Source organism: Belonocnema kinseyi, chromosome 6, assembly GCF_010883055.1.
Source record: "Belonocnema kinseyi isolate 2016_QV_RU_SX_M_011 chromosome 6, B_treatae_v1, whole genome shotgun sequence".
NCBI lineage: Eukaryota > Metazoa > Arthropoda > Insecta > Hymenoptera > Cynipidae > Belonocnema > Belonocnema kinseyi.
This window is the reverse complement of record NC_046662.1, coordinates 4,762,753-4,785,478: the sequence shown is the minus strand read 5'-3', so window position 1 is coordinate 4,785,478 and position 22,726 is coordinate 4,762,753. Positions and strand designations below refer to the sequence as shown.

Genomic DNA, 22,726 nt, shown 5'->3' with positions numbered 1-22,726 from the left:
GCCAATTAGCACAAATGGTAAGTTCCGACAGTGCCTACAAGTGTGCCTACTGGCCGCTAAATGGCAATACCGGTTTCATATGTATACACCTGGTATAAAAAAAATTAAAAAATTAAACAAAAACAAAACACAATTGTAATGATAATTATAATTAATTTTTGCATTATCGTCAAGAGTGCTTCTAAAATTTTGGTTCGCATAAGAATACTGTATTTCATTGGCAAATTACGTCTACACGGATTAATTGCTTGATGTCATATTTTTACCACATAAACTATAAGCAATCAAATTGGAGAATACAAAGAGAGCTTTTTGCGACAAATGTTGCCGTTGGTTTTTCAGTTGAAGATAAAGTGTTTTCTTACGACAGATACCGGCAACCAGGGTAGTGATGGCCCAGGTTTTCCGTGATCACTGCGACCCGCTACAATATCGAGTCTGCTAATTGCTAAAAAGCACGACTGGTGAGGATATTTAAACATAATTTCGACACTAGAAATTGTAGAAAATTGTTGCAGACAATCTCTCGTTTCCGTCCCAAGTACAATACTCACTTGCCTTCATTCAACCCTTTGCAGTCTTGACGCAAAAAACGGGTTTCTACAATCTCAATTGCAGAAATTCGACTATTATCCGTGTAGACGTACTTTATCAGGTTTTAAACCAGTCATTTTAAGCACCTCCACCTGCAGGACGCACTATTGAAGTTTCAACCTCACCTCCATCGCGTAGTCGGCAGGATTGTGATATTTGGGGCAGATGAGGCCAGCATTGCCAAAAAAGCTCACTATCTGCATAGGATCTCCTTGGTAGACGGAACGACCTTCCGCGATTAGATAGACATGGTCAAACAATTCATAAATAGCAGTGCTAGGCTGGTGAATAGTACATACTATTGTTCTATTCTTCTTTGCTAAATTTTTCAAAACTGTTGCACACTTCATCGCGGCTACAATATCTAATCCAGTTGTTGGTTCGTCGAGGAAAATTACTAGAGGATTATTGATAAGCTCTAGAGCAATACTAAACCTCTTTCTTTGGCCTCCACTTAGATTACCGCAAGCTGTCTCTTTAGTCTTTATGAGGTCCAGAGAATTTAATACTTCATCCATTATTTTCTGTTTCGTCCTGCGATCCAGATTCCTATCCATCTTAAGCTCTGCTGCGAAAGACATTGTTTCCTGGACAGTGAAAAAAGCGAAAAGGGCATCTTCTTGTTGGATGTATCGAGAGTACTTTTTGAAGGTTTGCCAACTTAGTTCATCGCTTTCGGTCCGGTAGATGATCTTGCCTTCGAAGTTTCTTTGGAAACCTGTCAAGGTGTTGAGCAATGTAGTTTTACCGGAACCAGATGGACCCATCACTGCTGTTAACTCTCCAGATTTGAATAAACCACTCACGCCGTGCAAAATTTGCTTCTTTTTACTTCGTAAGCCTGTGAATCGACTGAAAGTACATTTTACTTTTTGAAACTCAATATCAATTGATTTAACGTTTGGGCATTCGTACTGAGGCATTTTTCTTTCCTAGAGTTATCAGCGTGGACGTTTATCAGATTGACACTCGATTATAAATTTTGATTAGTGATGTAGATTATTGCTTTTTCGGCTGCAGATTTGGACAGCTGGGTTAACGGGCCCCCGGCATTAGAATCATTCTAGGACCTGAAAAAATCGGATTGATGTAACAAATATTATAGAATATGCTATAGTATAGTCAGGGCCATGATCCAACAAACCATGGTCCCGCCAATTCGATGCTCAAATGCGTTCGACTTGGAGTAACCCTAAAACCCAAAACTTAGATATCTTAAAAAAATAGTTTTTCTATGATTTTAAGAATCAAAATATCATAACTGATGTAATTACAAATAAAAAACCTTATTTTTATGAAAAATTATAAAATTTACCATAAAACATTCATTGCAAATAAAATTTTTCTGACCGTCGCTCCTTACCAATTGTTGACATATGATTGCATTTTAATAAACGGCAGCTTTTTTCGGGAAAACATCCTTTACAGCTCTACTGTTCTCAAGTTTAAAAATAACTAAATAATCTTAAAATATAATTATTTGTTTAAAAAATGTTTTCTTCAATAAAAATTGTTCTAACGATTTCGAGCCATAGAAGAAGCCATAGAAGCAATAGAAAAATTTACTTCTAAAATTAGTAACAGAAGAGTTCTAGAGAATGTTTTCCCGAAAAAACCGTCATTTATTAAAATGCAATCGTTTTTCAACAAATGGTAAGAAGCGATGGTCTGAAAAAATTCAATTGCAAAAAACATGGTTAAAATTAATGTTTTTTGTTGTTGTATTTTGAACATTTTTACCAAAAATAATATTTTATATTTGAAGTGACATCAGTTATGATATTGTTATTTAAGAAATCATAGATACACTATTTTTTCAGATATCTGACTTTTGGAACAACTACTTTAAATTCAATGAATTTAAAAAAACTAATACGTTAATTTTTTTTACATTAGTTTTTTGACTAAAAATGTAATCGTTTCTGTTCAAGATCGTCATCTCAGTTGAAAAATAATTTTTTGAACTGAAAATTTATCTTTTGTATTAAAAATGTATTTTTTTTAACGATTCATCATTTTAGTTGAAAATTCTTTTCTACTTCATTAAAGCCCGGAGAATAATTTATTATCAACTAAAATAATAATCAGTATCGGTTTCCTGATAATTATAAACTACCTGCCCTCAAATATAGTTTTTATTTTTTTTTTTACAAAAATAAAACTTTTCCATCTCTTTTTAAATTTGTTTAAATCCAAATTCTTTCGGACTTGTTATAAGTCTTTTCATATGCTTTGAAATTTTCTGAAATATTTCAAATCCGTATAATTTTAAGATCAATAAAAGTTCATTAAAAAATCTATATTGTTCAACATTATCTTCTGAGGTATAAAATCATCTGCAAATTACCATAGGATTGAATAAAACTGCAGGAATATAGCACAAACAAAAACACAAAATTCAACAAAAAATGATGAAGTAAACAATTTGTAACAGATTCAATTTTTTCAAAATTTGCAATTAGCATTTAATCTATTTTCCTCGATTTTTTAAAATAATTGAAAAACCAATTAGTAATTTTTTTTTGTATCTTATGACATTTACATTCTGTTTTTGCAATAAAGCTAGACGTGCAAAAAAACTCGTATATTCTGAAACGTCGGCTTTATTTGGAATTAATTGCGTTTACCGAGGATTTATATAAAATATACCAAATTCAAGACATTGATTTTTCATAATAAAAAATGATCTAGAATTTTTCAGGTTTCTGCATTTTAATCTTTGATATATTATCAAATCAATAAAAATTAGTTTAAAAAGTAAAATAATTTATTATTGGCATAAGAGAACACAAATATATATTCAACAGTTTAATTGAAAAATCGTCTTTTTGGATTGAAAATGTCAATCTCCAGGTTAAAAGTTTCACCATCTGTTTCAAAATGAACTTTGTTCTTGAAAATTTTTTATTTTTTGTGAAAAATGCAACTGGTTTTTAGAAATTCGGCTTTTTGATTGGAAAACACTACAATTTGGTTAAATTTGGACTTTTTTGTTAAAAATTTAACAATTTGATAAAAGGTATGTTTTTATTGAACATCCAGGTTTTTGTTGAACATTCAACTTTTTGTAAAAAAATCGTCATTTTGAATGAAAATTCTTTTTAATTTATTGACTGTAAGGTATTTTTTAGTTAAAAATTTAGGGTTTTTATTTAAAATTTCACCTTTTTTTAAAATGTAAGATTTTGGTTGAAAGGTAATCTGTTCTGGTTTAGAATTCAACTGTTGTGTTGATTTTTTTTTAAATTCAAGGATATTTTTAATTCTTAATTAACAAAATTTTGGTTAAAATATTAACTTTATATTATTTGTGGTTCAAAATATATTTTTACTTATATTTAAAAATTTATCTTTTTAGGTATATACATATATATGTATATATAAATATATATATATATATATATACATAATACTATTTTGCATTATTTATTAAACAAAAACTATTATGAATTAGCGATTCGGGTTGCGGTAGGAAGCATCTCCGGCGCCTGATCTACACGTGTCTAAATTTCCAAGTCCATCTATACAACGGTGTGGACAGTATCGAGCCTCAAGGGCACAAATTTAAATTTTATACGGTAGATAATAATCGTTACGCGTGTTTTTATGTCATGTTTTATTCTTATTGCGTACCATTCATTAGAGTAATTTCACGTTACACACATAGTTCAAAAGTCTACATTCTAATTAATTTTTTATCAACAATTCTTCAAACGCTAATTTATCGTATTCAATCCTCAATACAAATTTCTAGTAAATATTTATTTTTATATTTAATTGTTGTTTATTTTTTATTTGTTTTCTGCGGTTATATAAATATATTTTTCTCAAGATTCTTCAAAACATTCAGAAAGATTTTTGACGATTTCAGACATGTAAAAACAAAATTTGAACAAAAAGTTAATTTTCAACTAAAATTATGCATGTTGATTTTTCTTACAATTTTTGTTAAATTTTCCAAAATTAAAAAAATTGCTTTAAAATCGACTAGAACCTGTTCTGCAGGGATTCGAAGAAAATTAAGAGGCATTTTTTATATTTGCCAATTATTTCGATAAATTTAAAATAATTTGGCAAAGAACAAAGCTCAATTTAAAAAAGTAACAAAAAATCAGAGGCTTAGAAGATATATTGAGAAAATTAGTTGTCAGTTATATTTTATATAGAAAAGTACGAAAAAAACGTAACAAAACTTTCGTTACATTCCTCTTGGCAACTATCAGAAAATGCCCCTAATTTTGTTCGAATCCCTGCTTTTTCGACATTTTTAGATATCTTTTGAAATTTTCTTTAAAACTTGATTTTTCCAAACAAAATTCATTTAGAAAATTCCCATGAATTTTAAGTAAATTCTTTATTATCTTGAAAGCTTTCAAAATCCTTTAGAATTATATTTTAAAGGATAAAAAAATTTACATTTGTTTCCATTTTTATATTTTATATTTTTCTTGAATTCTGCAAGTTTAAAAAAATTGCCCCAAAAATGTATATCATTTCAACAAATGTATATTATTATGATTTATAATATGCATTAGTATTGGAACAAAAATATTTTTATCATTAAAAAAATGCGCATTATATTAAAATAAAAATGATTATTAAGCATTTTACTGCAGCTTGTGTTGTTTTTCCATCAATTTAATTTATTTATATTCAGTGCATATGTAAATTAGGCAAAAAATATTGTTAAATAAAATGTTATTATATCTTGTTTCTTTTTTCCAAAAAGTTAATTTTTTTTACTTTTATTATATTTTTATAACCAGAGTTTATAACAAACTTGTAGATATTGTTTGGTTAAACAACTGTATTTTTTTATTTTCAATCTTATTTTTTAGGATTGAAAGAAAATCTACTCGTCCTAACTAAAAATGGTTAATAGCAAATTTATAGATATTTGTGCGGCGAACACCTTTAGTCTGTTAATTTTACTTTGTACCTTGTGTTGTTTTTCGAAAAATTTAATTTAAAATTTTTGAATTTGATTTTTTACAATTAAAATGAAAGCTACACATGTCCTATCAAAACTTATCCATGACCAATTTCAATGAAGTTTCGCTATTTTTTGGAAGAGCAACTTTTGTTTATTTATTTTTTTCATATCGTTTCGTTTGTCCAAAACTTTAATTTTTTATTTTTAATGTTGCTTTTAACGACTAAAAATAAAAAATACGTGTCCTATCGAAAGGTGAATCATGACAAATTTGTAGATCTTTTACAGGATGCGCATTCATTATTTTTTGTATAATCAAAATTTGAATTTTTAACTTTTCGACAAAGTAAAAAATTTTCTCATAATAGTCTTGTCGGGCTTTCAAAAATCAACTTTTTTCTACTTTTGGCACCTACGTGAAAATCGTTTTTTCTGACTCAGAGCTCTTAAAACGTGGAGATTTAATAAAAACCGACAAAGTGAAATTTTACATAAAACTAATATCTTCTCATTAGGATGAAAATGTAAAAAAATTGTCAGAAAATGTTCTAAATGTTTTCTAGTCAGTTTTAAAAATCTTTTGAAATTTTTCTCAAAAAATTTGATTGAAAATTTTCTCCTTTTATTATGTTGAAAACTTTTAAAATCCTTGAAATGCTCAAACATTTTTTTTCGAAATTTTAAATAATCTGCATTGGGTTTAAAATTTTCAACAATTTTGAACCATTTTTGACATTTTGGGAATCTTTCTAAGAACTTGGAAATCTTCTTAAATATTCTCTTAAAATTAGTTTTAAAAATGTTTTAAATCATATAAAATTGTTCTTAAACATTTTATTTCAATATCTCAGCGAACTAGATTCTGTTTTTAAAACTGCTTTGAAATCCTCCAATTTTTTCCGCATTTTTAGAAATCTTTTGAAGTTTTCTTCAAAATTTAATTTTTCAAAACAAAAGATTTATTTGAAGTTTTTCCACATCTTTAGGAAGTTTTTCTATTGTGTTGAGATCTTTAATGATACTTAAAAATTTTCTAAATTTCTTGTTCTAGATCTTCGAAAATTTATATTTTGTAAACAAATTTTGAAATTTTCGAAGTTCAAAATTACTTTTGTATCTTTTCAAAACTTCTAAATATATCTGAAACTTGAGTTTTTTTATTTTGTAGTCATACAAAATTTTAAAATTTTGTTTCAAAATTAAGTGCATTTTTATCGGAGTAAAAAATTTCCTAATAAAAAGGAAAAAGTTTTTAACAAACACTAATAGATTTCTTACAGTGCCAACTCTTACTTTTATCTGCAAAATGGGCCCAAAAGGAATAAACCGTTTTTATTTTATGAGTCCATACAAACTGGAAAAAATGAATCCTTATCTATTCATGAGAAGTATAATATTTTTTTGTTGAGAAATAAAAAAATCTGACTCTATAATTAAGTTTCTTTAGGCTTGAAACTATTGATAAAAACATCAGTAAAAACTGACTGACCTTGCTACGTCTAAATTTACATGCACTCATGTCCATTTCCTGCATATCACAGAAACAAATTAAACTTCAAATATTTTAATCTTATTATTAAAAATTAAATATGAAAATACCAAATCAAACTAGTGGTTGATTTTTTTTTTATTTACAAATTAAAACTATTTCGATTTCGTCAGTAGTCAATAATATTTTAGGTAAAATAATTAAAAATGGAATTATTATACTTGGTATTATTCATAAGAGTTTAAATTAAATTATGTTAAAATCACAATATTTAATAATCAACATTTATAACATCAAAATTGACTCTCTAAATCCAAATTAAAAATTACTTAAATGAAAATTATCAGTCACTTATCTAATGAGTTATTGTATAACCAATTATAAATTAAGTTAGACTAATTAAACTAATAAAAATATCTGCAGTTATTTTATTAGGCTCTAAATTAATTGCAATATTTAGAAAATTGACGCCATCTTGAAAAGAAAAAAAAACACTTTTTATTCGTCTTATTCACTGGAACACTTGACATTATCCGGCCAATAAGAAAGTAATTTTTGGAGCTCCAAAGAAAAACAATCAAATGACTTACACTGAATGAAATGTAGTATTATGAGTGAGTATTAAGTAACCAACATTGCCGCCGAAAGATTATGCATACTAGTTGTATCTTCAGGTTGTTAAAGCAATTTGTATAACGCCCCCCACCAAGTTTTGCTCACGAGTAGTTTTTCATTTCGCTTCAAATTCTTAAGGAAAGAGCTCATGCCAAGCAAGTATCCTTTTCTCAGTATTAACAAAAATGAAAGTATTTCATCAGAAACACTGAAAATTCCTGAATTTGAAAATAATAATAAAATTCCCGAATAATACAATTCCCGAGAAATAAAATTCCTGAGTTGGAATTGGAGAATTCCCGAACAATAGAAGTTTTGAATTATAAATTTCCCGTTGTGGTAAATTCTCGGATAATAAAATTCCTGAATTCGAATATTTCCTAATACTAAAATTTCTGAATCATAAAATTTCCGATTTGGAATATTTCTTTACCGAAACTAATTATGAAAAAAGTTTTTTTTGTTAATAATTTTTTTTTGCATTTTTCATAATTCTTAAAATTACCATAAAGATACATTTTCCCCGATATTGAAAACAATTTTTGCTTTTTACTATCCTTTTTCAGGATAACCCATTTGTCTCTGCCCTGCTCCCTTTTTTCCCTTACTTCTTCCAATTTCTTCATCCACATCATTCCCTGTCCTTTACCATCCAAAATCCATCTTACACACTCATCCACACTCAACTGCCCATCTTCCTCTCCTGATCACCTCTTTAAAACATGTACCCATGACTCCAATTCGTATTCACATACTCTACATAGATTCTCCTCTTCATCCATCTAATATCTACAAGCTCTCAATCCTTCTCCCATTCTAAACCGTATCACCCTACTCCATTTGTCTTCTTTTTTTATTTTTGGCAGATATTCTGGTTCCGTCAGCCCTTTCACAATCATATACCATCTTTTTCACCTCGAATCTATAATCTTTGTCCATCTTTCTTCTCCTTGTTTAACTAATAGCTCTAACTCTAAATCCCGTCTGATTATGTGGGATACTTTCTTTTTGTTCTAGCTGACTCTCCAACCTATTTCTTAAGATTTCTGCATATATTTTATAACCGACCGGCAAGAAACTGATCCCTCTGTATTCCTCTACCTTCTTTCCTTTCACTTTCTCTACTGGCCACCCTTCCCCTTTTCAGACCTTGTTGCAGATCTTCCACATCCCATCCCTAACCCCTTCTCCTCCACACTTTATTGCTTTATTCTCCATCCCACCTCCCCTCTCTCCCTATTTTACACATCCCACGCCATACCTTCTTTGATTGCTTTTTCTACTTCTGCTATATAGTTCTCCTCTCCCCTTTTTCTTTTTCTTCCCAGCATCTTCTCATGTTCTTTTTCCCCCTGTTGTACTTCTTCTCCATTTCCCCTTTTCTCCATTTTCTTACAAACTCCGTCATTCTCTCTTTACTTCCCCAGAATTCCTCGTCCCATCAGCCAGTGTCCCTTTTCACCAGCCCCCTCTTCCCCCTTACTCTTTCTCTTTAGTACCCAGCACATCCTTTACCTTCTCAATAATAAAATATTTGTATGAAAACAATTATTTTCAGTATTCACAGTTTCAATGACTATTGTTTGAATTTAAAATAACAATACTTAAAAAAATATATATTTTTGGTCAACATTTCTTTTCAATTGTCATTTTAAATTCAGACAATAATATTAAAAACTTAAGCTCTAAAATTTGTTTAAATATTTTATTATTCTTTTTTTAATAAATAAATAGTATTTTTAAAAAAATGCAATTGTTAAAATTCGGGAATTTTCCAATTCGATAATTATATTGTTGGGGAATATTATAATTTGGTAATTTTCAAGTTCAGGGATTTTACAATGTCGGCAATTTTATTTTTTGGGATTTTTCAGTCATCCCATTTCATCAACAGTAATATTTACCAACAAATTATAAAATAGTTCAAAATTAAGTATTATTTTTAAGTTATACGATTTTAAAATTGAGTGATTTGCAATCCTATATTCTCTAAATTCAAGAATTTCCACTCTCAACTCCAAATTGAAATATTTTGATTTATCAATAAATTTGCAATTTTTATTTTTACGAATTAAACAATAGGCAAATTTCAAGTTTTACAAATACAAATTCTGTAATTTTAAATATTTATATTTGAAATTTGTTTAAATTGAAAGATTTCGATTTTTAAACTTTTGAATTTTGATCATCAAAGTCATCATAATATAAGAATTTTATTGTATACATTTTTTAAATTGAATATTTTTTGATTTAATATCATCAATATGGCTAAAAAGCCAAAGCAAAGTAAATAAATTCAGAAACACGCGAAACTTTTTAGCAATTATCTAAGAAAAAATAGTGACAAGCAATAATAAATTGCAACTCGATAGCATTATTTAAAGAGAGTGTTAATAGGAATAATAATAATCTATCAGTACGACGTAGCATTTTATGTATGAGAAAAATTTGGTATTAAAAAAAATCCAAATAAATCATAATTAGCTCAAAAAAGGAAAACTAGGATAATTTTTTCACGAAAAGGCGGAAAATTAGAGGATTATATTTATTAATTACTTTAATTTATACGTGTCGAAAAGAAGAAACAATATTTTTTAAGGGGAATGGTGCACTTTTATATAGTTTAAAATAATTTTTTAATTATGTTTGATATTAAATCATTTATTTTTACAAATTGAATATAGACAGAAGGTGATGATTAGAGTTGAGATTTTTTTAATTCTTACGAATTCCAGAATTCGAAGCCTTTCAATTTCAATTTTTAACATGTATATTTGACAAGTATTTATGACGTTTTTTTTTAAACATAAGTTCAAATTTTAAGTTTTACCATTGAAAATTCTTCAGTTTTGACCATTTTAAATTTAAAATACTTCATTTTTGAAGAGTTAAAATTAAAGATTAATTAATTTGGAATGTTTATAGTTTAAAATTATGTAATTTTGAACTTATTTTTTCATTATATAGTTGGATTTAGAAGATTTAAAATTTTTTTTCAATTTAAAAGATTTATATATAAAAATTCTTAAATTTTAATGATTTTGAAGACAATAAGTCAAGAGTTTTCATTTCGAAATCTTCAAAACTGAAGAAATTTCAAATATAAATAATTGTAATTAAATAATTCTGCAATTAAAAACTTGAAACTTACCTCATATTTATTTTTGAATGTTCAAAATTAATATCTCTTCAATTTCAAAGATTCACGTTTCAAATGTCTACAATTTCGAAGAGCTACCGTTGAAATTGCTTGATTTTTGGAATTATAGAGAAGCAAATGATTCAGTTTTTATATTTCAAAGAATTGGTCAATTTTTAAGATTTAAAATGAAAATTTATCCAATTTTAGAGATGTATTAATTAAAATGTTCAATTTGGATGATATTGAAGATCAAAGTTCATTTGTTTTTAATTCTAAATCTTAAACATTAAAATTTTTTTTAATAATTTACGTATCAAATTTAGAAAATATAGAATTGAAAATTATGAAATCTTCAAAAACTTTATTTTAAATTTATGTACTTGTAATTGACAATTCTTCAATTTTAATCATTTGAAATTTGAAATTTTAAAATTATTAACATTTACAATTGGAAATTCATTCATTTGAAAGTTTTATTTATCCTCAAATTATTTAATTCTGTAACTGTAAAAATGTAACTTTGAATTCTTATTTTAAAATAGTACAATATAGATGATTTGCAATGAAAAATATATTTAAAATATTTTAGGCATATGAATATACAAATTTTGAAATTGATTTTTAACAATTTTTTTTTAATTCTCCAAGAATCTTAAGAAAAAAAAATTTTTGCTCGATACCTTTCAAAATTCTTTAATATCTTTTTTTTCGAAATCTTCAGAAATCTACATTTATTTTTAATTTGTTGAAATCTTTTCAAAACTTTTAAAGCATTTAAATTTTTGTTTGAATGATTCAAATCTTCCGGACTTTCTTGTTGAAAATTTTGGAAATCTTTGAACAATTTTTTAAATATCTGTAAATTTTCTCTTAAAATTAATTTTCAAAATAAAAATAAATGTTAAAATTTTTTTCAGAAACCTTCAGAAATTTTTTTTTAACTTTGCAGTATTCTCAAAATACTTCTAAACTATTTTTTCAAAATCTTTAGAAATTTACATTTTTTTAAAACATTTTATATTCTTCAAATTTTAAATTATTTTCGATTCTTTTCGAAACTTCTGAAAATTTCTCAAACTTTAAACTTTTTCTTCGATTCTTAAAAAAATCTACATTTCGTTTTGCAACAATTTTAATCTTTTAAAGTTTAAATTATTTAAAATTATGTTTAAAACTTCTAAAAGTCTTTTACACTTACTTGCATTTTTCCTAAAATGTTGCTCTTTTAAATTTGTGTTGTTTAATATGTAATTCTATTAGGAAGATACAGAGTGTAAAATTCTTTAATTCTAAAATTCTGCAATTTTACAATTTCATGTTGTTATATTTGAAAAATTTTTAATTTAGAAAATATAGAATTGAAAATTGTGCAATTTCACAACATTTAATTTTAAAGGTATTTAAATGTAATGGAAAATTCTAAAATTGATCAATTTTCAGTTTAAAATTCTATACTCTTTAATATTTAATTTGGAATTATCCAGTTTGGATTATATTTTCGAACTTTTTTGGTTACTAATTTATTTAAAAAGAAATTAAATTTGGTTTAGTTGTAGAAAAAATATTTATTTGTAAATTTGGCTTCAGGGTGCAATATAATTGAGTACAATTATTTTTTGTTATAATTAAATTTTACTCTCTAAGACCCGGTCCTCTCATTCTTGTAGTAAGGATAATAATATTTTTTCTCAAAAATAATTAATAATAGAAAAGCTATTTTTAGCTGGAAAATTCTGAATACTTTATTCGTCAAGATTTGTCAAAATTGACACTATTTTGGAATAAAGAAAATTAATTTCAGTAAACAGAAAGGGAAGCATTTGTAGATTTTGATCACGCTGGTTACAGATGTTATTGCGATAATCGCTGCGTTTAAAATAAAAACAATGCACAAGTACATGCTTATCATGATTGATAGCTCTTAACAATGTTTTTGTGATACAAATGAAGACATGTGGCTTTGTAAAAACGTGACCCAGTACATATTTTGCAATTTATTCAATAAGTAAGTCAATGTTAGTGTTAGGATACAGCTTCTATTTACCAGTTACAATGCTTATATTTCAATTTCGAAGTTTTAGTTGATTTATTCTTTAATTTATCCGAATTATTATTAATGTACTAATTATTAATTTTTTAATATAATTAATAATACATCATAATCTTCAAATATATTAATTCACCTCGTCCATAATAATAATTACACCTATAGTTCTGTTCTTATACACGAAATTACATGTTACAAAATGTCAAAAATTATAAAAGATTCCAAAAAATAAATCTTCAAAATTGAATCATTTTCACTTTTAATTTTCAAAATTGATCTTTCCAAGAAAAGACATTCAAAATTGCATAATTGAATATTGAGAATATTCAGTTTAAAGTATTAAAAACTGAACATTTTTAAAAAGTATTTAAAAAAATTTTTTTTTGAAATTTACGATGAAAAAATCTGTCATTTTAATTACTCACATTTCAGATTTCTTCAATTCTCAACATTTAGAATTTAAAACTCTCGAGTTTTGATCTTAACAATCTTAAAAATTTAAGAATTTTCATTTATACATCTTTTAAATTAAATAGTTTTCAATTTTTATTCCTAAAAAATGACCTATTCCTCACGCAAAGAAAACATTCAAAATTACATTATTTTAAATGATTCACATTAAAAAAGGAAGAACTTTCAATTGCAAATTTCCAAAAAGAATCTTTTTTTACTTTTAATTTTCAAAATTGAACTTTCGAAAAAAGGCATTCAAAATTGAATCATTTTCTATTATATTAAATATCGAAGATTCTTCAATTACAAGTATTAAAAGTTTTTTAGAAAGTATTAAAAAATATATTTTTTTTTTAATTTACCATTGAAAATTCTTTAATTTTGATGACTCATATTTCGAATTTCGTCTATTTTCATGATTTAGAATTGAAAAATTAAAATTAAAATTAAAGAATTTTTACTTATAAATTTTCAAATAAAGTTTTTTCAATTCTAATTCCTCAAAATGATTTATTTCACAAAAAATAAAAGATTTACATTATTTTAAATTATTCATATTAAAAAAGGAAGAACTTTCAATTGCACATTTCCGAAATTGAATCATTTTTAACTTTGGATTTTCAAAATTGAACTTTCCAAAAATACAGTTTAAAATTGAATCATTTTCTATTAAAATTTAATTATTTGCAATTATATATTTGCAAAATTCAAGAATCTTAATTCTGACTTCTAAGTTGTAAATTGTTAAAACAGCACACTTTTTAATTCTGATGATTTTTCAATTTTCATGACTTACATTTCAAATGTCTTCGATTTTCAAGATTTAGAATTGAAAACTCTTGAGCTTTGAATATCAAAATTATCAAAATTTAACATTTTTTATTTATAAGTTTCTTTAATTTATAAAGTTTTCAATTTTCATTCTTCAAAAACGACCTATTCCACACAAAAAAAACATTCAAAATTACATTATTTTAAATTATTCATATGAAAAGTGGAAGAATTTTCAACTTCAAAACTAACAGCCTTGTTAATCTTGCATCTTCTGAATAGAACTAGATGTTTAAAAAAATTCAAAATTACGTAATTTAAAACTAAAAACGTTCAAAATTAATGAATATTCAACATTCATTTTTTAAAAACGTTTAAAATTACATATTTTTAAAATATAAGTCTTTACAATTAAATTATTTTGCAATATTCCAAAATATTCCACTATTTTTTACCTATTGCACGCAAAAAAATATTACAAAAATATGTTCAAAATTCTTTAAGTTTAATGATTCACATTCAAAATTTCTCTTTTTGCTAGTTTAAATATAATTTAAAATACATAGCATCATCGAATACCCATTTTTTTATGTTTGGAGAAGTAGACACATTTAGATTTCGATTTTTAAATAAAAGTGAATTCGTAGAACTGAGACAAAGGAAATATATATATAATCAGTTTGTTTTAAAAGTTATATATCATTTTCGTAAGATTCTTGAGAAAATTCGAGAAGATTTTCGAAGATCTCAAATTCTAAGCTTTATAAATATATCTTAAAATGCTACAAATTTTTTCCTAAAATTGAAAAAAAAAATCTGGGCAGCTAAAAAAATTGCCTTAAAATCTTTCGGATTATTTTTTGCGATTGAAATTTAAAAATCGAAAAATTTGTATTCTCTTGAAACCTTTCAAAATTCTTAAAAAGTTTCTTTTTCGAAATCTTCTGAAGTCTACTTTTTTTTAATTTGTTGGACTTCTTACAAGTTTTAAATTATTTTTGAATCTGTTCAAAGCTTCCCAACCTTCCAAATATTTTTTCGAATGATTCGAATCTTCCGGATTCTTTCTATAAAATTTTGGAAATATTTTGAAATGTTTTGAAATTTAAAAAATTACATTTTGTTTATAAAATTTCTTATCTTTTCAAGTTTTAAATTAGTATTTTAGATTTATTTTAAAACTTCTAAAATTCTGTTAAACTTCCTGGAATTTGTTCTAACATTTTGCTGATTAAGATTATTACATTTGCACAATAAGATGCATGCGCGAAGTGTCGCATTTTTTCTGCCATTAATATGTATGATTATGAATAAAAGATTAAGCGATAATAATTACTTAAGTTTATAAACATTACGTTTCGAGACACTTTGTTTCATTTAATTATTAAGTAACTGTAAACCAGTATTTATAGCATCAGGCGGAGTGATTACGTAGCCTGTGTAGTTAAGTGTTCTCAAACAAACTTTTTGATAACAAAGAAATATAAGGAAACTTTAGACGAGAATTTCGCAATCATCTAGTTATTTCCTATTTATTTTTCTTTGGAGCTGTTCCTTAATTTTCTAGAAAAATTTTGTTTTATAATTACTTTCTACGTTTTCAGAATCCTAAATCATTATTTAAAAATTTATAATTCACTTTGTAGAAAATAATAACTCTACAAGGGTATTCGTGGTAATAATGATTTATATTTTTATGAAAGATCTACCGATACACAACAGTTTAACAAATATCTTTAAAAACAAAGGGAATATCCAAAAAATGGTTAGCGTGGTGCACTTGTCCGGACTCAATCACATACAGCCACTAACTGAGACTTTTCTGCGTCTCCCATCAACTTGACCTTTCTTATAAAAATGTCAAAAGTATTTTGATACTGGACATAAAAATAGATACAATAAGAAAAAAAAAGAAAAATCGTTGAATTTCCGACCGAATTTATGTGGGCCACAAAATAATGGCGAATTTTGCAGTATAGTTTCTTGAGTTATTAATAACATAAAATTATAAATTTAAAGAAATGTTTTATGTTAAAATTTCATTCAAATACATACACACAAATTTGTAGATGTGGGTTTTTGGAAATATTTTTTGAGAAAATTGAAATAGTCGGGTTTCAAATTTCTTCAGCTTGAACCGAAGACTCCTGCAATTATCTAGATATAACGGGAAAAGATTGCTTTAGTTTTTCTGGAATTTTCAGCAGTTAAAAGTAAAATTTAATTTTTTTGTATAATGTTCAGCAGTTAAATTCTAAATTCTTTTCAATTTTCAGCTAGTAAATTTTCTTCAATTTTCTTCAATTTTATTTAATTTTGAACATTTCAATTCTCAAAGTCTGTAAATTAAAAATTGATTTTTCAAGACTGAATTTCAAATTTTCAGGAATAGAATTATCTTTAATTTTATTTAATTTTTAGCAGTAGAGTTTTTCATTTTTGTTATAAAATTGAAAATAAAGTTTTAAATTTTCTTCAATTTTCAACTGTTGAAATTTCAATTTTTTCCGTTTTCAGAAGTTCAATATTCTCTATTTTTTCTCATTTTTCTACAGTTGTACTTTCATTTTTTTTAATTTAAAAAAATTGAAAATTCAACTTTCCTCAATTTTCAACAGTTTAATTCTCAGCGTCTGTAACTTAAAAAACAATTTTTCAAAACTGAATCTAAAATTTTCAGCCGTTGAATTATTTGCAAAATTCAATTTTCTTCCGTATTTAACAATTGAGTTTTTTATTTTCTTTAGTTTTTTCCATTTTCCGCAGTTGACGTTAAAATATTTCTCAATTTTCAGCAATTTTCTGGAATGTTGAACAGTTGAAAATTACATTTTCTATTTTCTTCAATATTCGTGATTTTTTCCATTTTTCTACAGTTGTATTTTTTAAAAGATTTCATTTTTAACAGTTAAATTTTCAATTTATAACATATGAATGTTAAATTTGGTATCTTTTTGAATTTGCAACAGGTGATGATAAAATTTTCAGTTTTATTATATTTTCAATTTTCATAAGTTCAACATTCTTCCATTTTCAATTTCTTTTCCATTGTTCTGCAGTTTTATTTTCAAGTTTTGTTCATTTTCATGATTTCAATTTTGAAATTTCTTATCTTATCTCTTATCTTAATTTTTAACATTTGAAAACTGATGACGATTGAAAATTAAATTTTTAACGGTTAATTTTGTATATATTTTCCAACAGTTAAATTTTCAATTTTCAACAGTTGAAGAATAAATTTTCAGTTTTCTTTAATTAAAAATTTCGTTCAATTTTCAGTATTTCAATTTTCTTTCATTTTTTATGGTTAAAATTCAGCTGCTAAAAATGTAAAAAAAAATGAATTTTCAATTTTTTAAAAATATTTTTAGCAGTAGAATTTTTGAAAATTGTAAACAGTGAAAAATTGAAATCGATTGAAAATTGTATTTTAGTATTCATCCATTGAACTCTCAGCAGGGAATTTATAAGATTTAGAAAAAAATCCCAACTAAGATCATATAAAGGGTTTTTCAATAAGAACGCTACAAAAGTTTTTTTTAAATAAAACAAAAACGGTTTTGGATATAAATGAAATTCTTTGTTCATGTGAAAGTACATTCGATGCCATTATGTATGGAACTCGATTTCTTTTGCATGGCCACCACGGGCACGCTTGCAGAAGTCCAGACGCTGAACCCAATTTTCGACGGTTTTCAAGCATAATTCGGTCGATACTGCAGCAATTTCACGTTCGATATTCGTACGAAACTCATCAATCGTCGCTGGCTTGTTGGCATAGACCATAGACTTTACGTAGCCCCACAGGAAATATTCTAACGGCGTCAAATCGCACGACCGAGGCGGCCAATTGAGTGGGCCATTTCGTGAGATAACACGCTCACCAAACTTGGTTTTCAATAAATCGATTGTGACATTTGCTGTGTGGCTTGTGGCGCCGTCCTGTTGAAACCACATATTGTTCAAGTCCATATCATCCAATTCGGGCCAAAAATATTCGGCTATCATTGAGCGGTAGCGATTCCCATTCACAGTAACGTACCGGTCTTGATCATCACGGAAGAAGTACGGCCCAATGAGGCCGCCGGCCCATAAACCGCACCAAACCATAATTTTTTCGGAATGTAATGTTGACTCATGTAGTTCGTATGGATTGCTGCCTGACCAAGATCTTTTCGCATAATACGCCACAACGACGTCACAGACAGGCTCTGGACACTAGTATAGGAAACCGCGGTCACTTATATTTCTGATACTGTTTTGCGGGCTGGTTAGATGGCTCTGTCGGTCGTTCCCCCCTTCACGTCGCTCAGTGGCCATGCTTGAATCTATCTCTCTCACTCCTTTACTGTTTACCAAATCACAGCTGTCGAATGTTTTGAGAGTCTTGTGTTTGTTTGTGGTGTCCAGTACTGTCAGAAAAATACTAAAAATGAGCTTTTTTTAACGAATTCGGCGTTTATCAATTAAACAATGCAACAACTAAGTCTACAACATTTATAAAAGTAATTTAGGATCCAATGTTTGTGAAAATAATTACAAGTTTCAAATAAAAACTGCCTTCAACCATACACGAATCATCTTCTTATTTCTTCAAAACAATTTTTCTAATGGAAAAACCAATAGAAAAAGCAAACAGAAATACATCAATAATTAACTAACCAATTCTTTATGTATTTCTATTTTTTTCTTCTATTAGTTTTTCAATTTATAAGTTTTTAAATTAAATCATCTAGAAATCATCTGGATATAATCTCAAGCATCTTTTATCTTATCTTAAAAACCTGCGGGCTTGTTAGATGGCGCCACAGTCGAATATACGCGACCGCTTTTAAAGCATTGAGTTACCAGAGCCTGGTCACAGATAAGCCCAACGCTTGAGATCGACGTGTGCGAGACTGATTTGGGTCTTCCTCAATTGGTGCGCTAGCGGCAGCAATATTCTCGACACTACGGGCACTTCTTTGTCTCACTGGCACGGGAACATTTTGCACTGTACCTGTGGATTCAAATTTTTCCACTAGACGCTCAATATTATTGATCTGGCAGGACGATTATGACGACCATAAATTGGACGTAGCGCTCTTTAAGTTGAGGCCACTGACTCCGAATTTTGATAGTAAATTTTAATAATTTCGACTCGATGTTGGATCGTATATCTTTCCATGATGAAATGGCAAACCTTACTGAAGAGAAATGGCAAAAGAGCGGGGAAAAAATTGCGTCGTTTGCTGTCACTATCGGTCTACTTTTGTAGCGTACCTATTGAAAAACCCTTTACTTGTAAGCGGTTATTAAAACGTAAAAAATCATTTACTAAATGATATTTTGAGGAAAATTATATAAACAAAAAAGTGGAGAAATCAAATGTTTTTATCGGAGACTTTTCACAAATTAATGCACTTTAATTTTTTTTTCAATTGAAAATTTTACCAAAATTAATGGCCTTACACCTTCTTAAACAAAAAATGGCATTTCCTCCACTGATTGGTGTTATCTCTGAATAATTAAAAAAAAAAACACAATTTCCCGAAACCTGAATAAAATCGAAATAAAAAAATATCTATGAAATTATATTGATTATTTTCAGGTGAAGTAGAACTTGAGAATTTACCTTTAAAACGAGAAGCATTGCGTCATATCGGCTTACCAGTTGAGGTCAAAGCAGGATTCATTGGTAAAGTTCGTGTGCAAGTACCTGTTAGACAAATAAGAACTGCATCATGGGTGATTGCGATAGAACAACTCTACTTAGTGGCTGGACCAATTTGTCTCGACGAGGTATTATTTATTTATTGAAATTGAAATTGATATTATTATTATCATTCTCCTATCCAGTCTATGTTTAATCAACGGGTTCTTCCAGTATGACAACGAAGCAGAGGATCAAGCTATTTTGGATTATAAACTAAGTCGACTTGAAGCTCTGGAAGCTAGATGGCGTGCGGACACAGAACGTGATCCTGGTTATTATGCAACAAGCTACAGTTCATGGTTAAATTACGGAACGTCCTTAGTGACAAACATTATCGAAAATCTGCAGTTGAATATTAAAGATGTCCATTTACGATACGAAGATACCAAAGCACTTTCAGACGGTCAGTTTATGAGTAAAAAAATTATTTTTGCATGATTTATCTTTACGATATTTTCACCCTATACATTTTTTATATTATCTTATTCTTAATATTTGCTGCTATTTTCTTCTCTTTTTTACGATAGCGAAACCTTTTATCGACTCTTTATCCAATCCATCCTCTCCTAAAATCTTCAGCGCATTCTCCTGACATATTCCTTTATCTTCAATTCATCTCGGTCATCCTCCCTCCGAATCTATAAATCCTTTTTTCTTAATTTAATGTTAAATGCCGGGAATTCACTTCTGATCGCGGAAAAAAAATAATTTTTTTTATTATTTTAATAATTTTGCTCAATTTATAAAAGTGATTTCTACTTTATCTATAATCGCAGTTTTTTCAGATTATCTTAGTTCACTCTAATTAAATAAGAATTTATTATTGAATGTTTATTATTTTCTATTATAAGAAAAAGTATTCGCAATTTTTTGCGTTTTAAAATTTTGGTTGATTACTCCCCATTTATCCTGACTAGAAACAAGGCATTTTACAAATCAGTTATCGTTTTTATTTTCGAACAGGGAGTTTTGGAAAAGAAATATAATTTAATTTCGAACAGGGAACAGGAATTAGATTTTTAACAGAAAAATTCACCATTCTATTTTTGGTTGAAAATGTACCTTTTTTGGATGAAAAGTCAACTATTTTGTTGATAATTGATATTTTTTACTTAGAATTTTAAATGGTTTTTCGAAAATTTGTCTACTTGGCGAAAGATTTGCCTTGTTTGTAGAAAATTTAATTTATGGTTGAAAATTCAACTTTTTGGCATAAAATTCAACTATTCCAGTTGAAAATGTATTAGTTTGGTTGAAAATTAATTTCTTCAACTGAAATTTAACTATTCAATTTGTGGTGTTAATATTAATATTTTCTATTTACAAAATTCATCTATTTCGTTGAAAATTAGTGTATTCTTGTAGAAAACTCGATTTTTTTGCTAGAAAATGATATTTTTCTTTAAATTTAATCTCCTTTTGGGTGTTTTTTTGTTAACAATTTTTTTAGCCGAAAATACAACTAGTCTTTCAGTTGAATATTATATATTTCTAGTTAAAAATTCATCTCTTTGGTTTAACATTAATTTTTTTACTTAAAATTTAATTATTCAGTTGTTGCTTGAAAAATTATCTGCTTTAGTTGAAAATTCTTTTTTTTTTAAATAAATTAATCTTTTCATTTGAAAATTCAATGAAAATCTTTTTGGATAAAAGTTCAACTCTTCTTTCGAAAATTTGTCATTTTGGTTTTGGAAAGTGAACTGGAATCTTTTTTAGACAAAAATTTAACTATTTTATCAAAGTTTTTTTTTAATTTATCTATTTTAGAAAAAAATTATACTCTCTTGAATAAAAATGCAACTATTCGATTGAAAATTCGACTTTTTTCAAATTTGTCGTTTTTATTTTTAAATTTGCGTGTTTTTGCAGAGATTAAATCTTTATCAGATAAAAATACAACTATTCGGTTGAAAATTTAACATTTTTTTTTTTAAATCATACTTTTTGGTTGAAAACTCTGCCGTTTTTTTGAAAATTTAAGTATTTCGTAAAAAATTTACTTTTAATTTAAATTTAACATTTTAGTATTGAAAAGAGAACTGAAATCTTTTCTAGATGAAATTCAACTATTAAGATTTTTTTAAATTAAAGATTCGTCTTTCTTGGGTAAAAATGAAACTATTCGGTTGAAAATTAAACTATTTTCTTTAAAATTCATCCTTTTTAGATCGAAAATTGCATTTTTTGCGTCGAAACTTATTTCTTGTTTTACCATTCATATTCAGATCGCGAAAAGACAACTAAAATCTTAGTAACAGAAAATTCAACTACTTTTTTTAAAATTGATCTTTTTAATTTAAAAATTCACCTGTTTTAGTAGAAATACCATTTTTTAAAATGAAAATGCAACTTTTTGGTTAAAAATTATTATTCTTTGCTTGATTGTTCAACTATTTTGTTTGAAAGATTTAGTTGAATCACTTTGTTAAGGAATTATTTTTTTTTCTTGAAGATTTATATTTTTAATTCCAAATTTATATTATTTTCTATATTAATTTTTCAAATGAAAATGTCACTTTTCCATTTTTTAGGTTGATTTTTTTTAGTTGAAAATTCTGTTTTTTGGAAAGAAAACTCGTCTTTTAGCTTGAAGGTTCAACAATTGAGAAAAACTTTTCTTTATTTTTTTAGTGAAATATCTTTATTTGTAAAAAATTTGCCTATTTGGTTTTAAAAATTTTTCTTATTTTGTATCAATTTTATCTTTTTCGATTTAAGTATAAACTATGAAACTTTTTATCTAACTTTTTAAATTCATCATTTTAGGTTGAAAGTTCAACAATTATGTTCAAAATTAAATAAGTTGTTTAAAAAATGTAATTTTTGCAGAAAAAATTCGTCTTTTGGCTTGAAGGTTCAAAAATTTAGAACAACTTTTCTTTATTTTTTGAGTGAAAAATCTTTATTTTTGCCAAATTCGTCTTTTTGTTTCAGAAATTCTTTCTTCCTTTTTTTTTTTGAATAAATTTTATCTTTTTCGATTT

At 26.7% G+C, this 22,726-nt stretch overlaps 2 protein-coding genes across 10 annotated transcripts in view; one reads left to right on the top strand and one right to left on the bottom strand.

Annotated features, from left to right (window-relative positions):
* LOC117174380 (ATP-binding cassette sub-family G member 1-like) overlaps positions 1–7,668 on the bottom strand; it is a 48,734-nt gene extending 41,066 nt beyond the window's left edge. For 6 of the 8 annotated variants that reach the window (XM_033363463.1, XM_033363465.1, XM_033363459.1 and 3 more), the window contains exons 1-2: positions 7,607–7,668; positions 720–1,664 (exon numbers count right to left, since the gene is read on the bottom strand). In XM_033363463.1, the coding sequence (XP_033219354.1) occupies positions 720–1,517 (798 nt within the window). In that variant the 5' untranslated portion in view covers positions 1,518–1,664; positions 7,607–7,668. The other 2 variants (XM_033363466.1, XM_033363461.1) reach the window with 2 other exon arrangements.
* The window catches only part of LOC117174377 (vacuolar protein sorting-associated protein 13D), a 277,354-nt gene that overhangs the window by 164,303 nt on the left and 90,325 nt on the right, over positions 1–22,726 (top strand). For both annotated transcript variants that reach the window (XM_033363451.1, XM_033363449.1), the window contains exons 2-3: positions 19,635–19,825; positions 19,911–20,142. In XM_033363451.1, the coding sequence (XP_033219342.1) occupies positions 19,635–19,825; positions 19,911–20,142 (423 nt within the window). The remainder of the gene's footprint in view (positions 1–19,634; positions 19,826–19,910; positions 20,143–22,726) is intronic.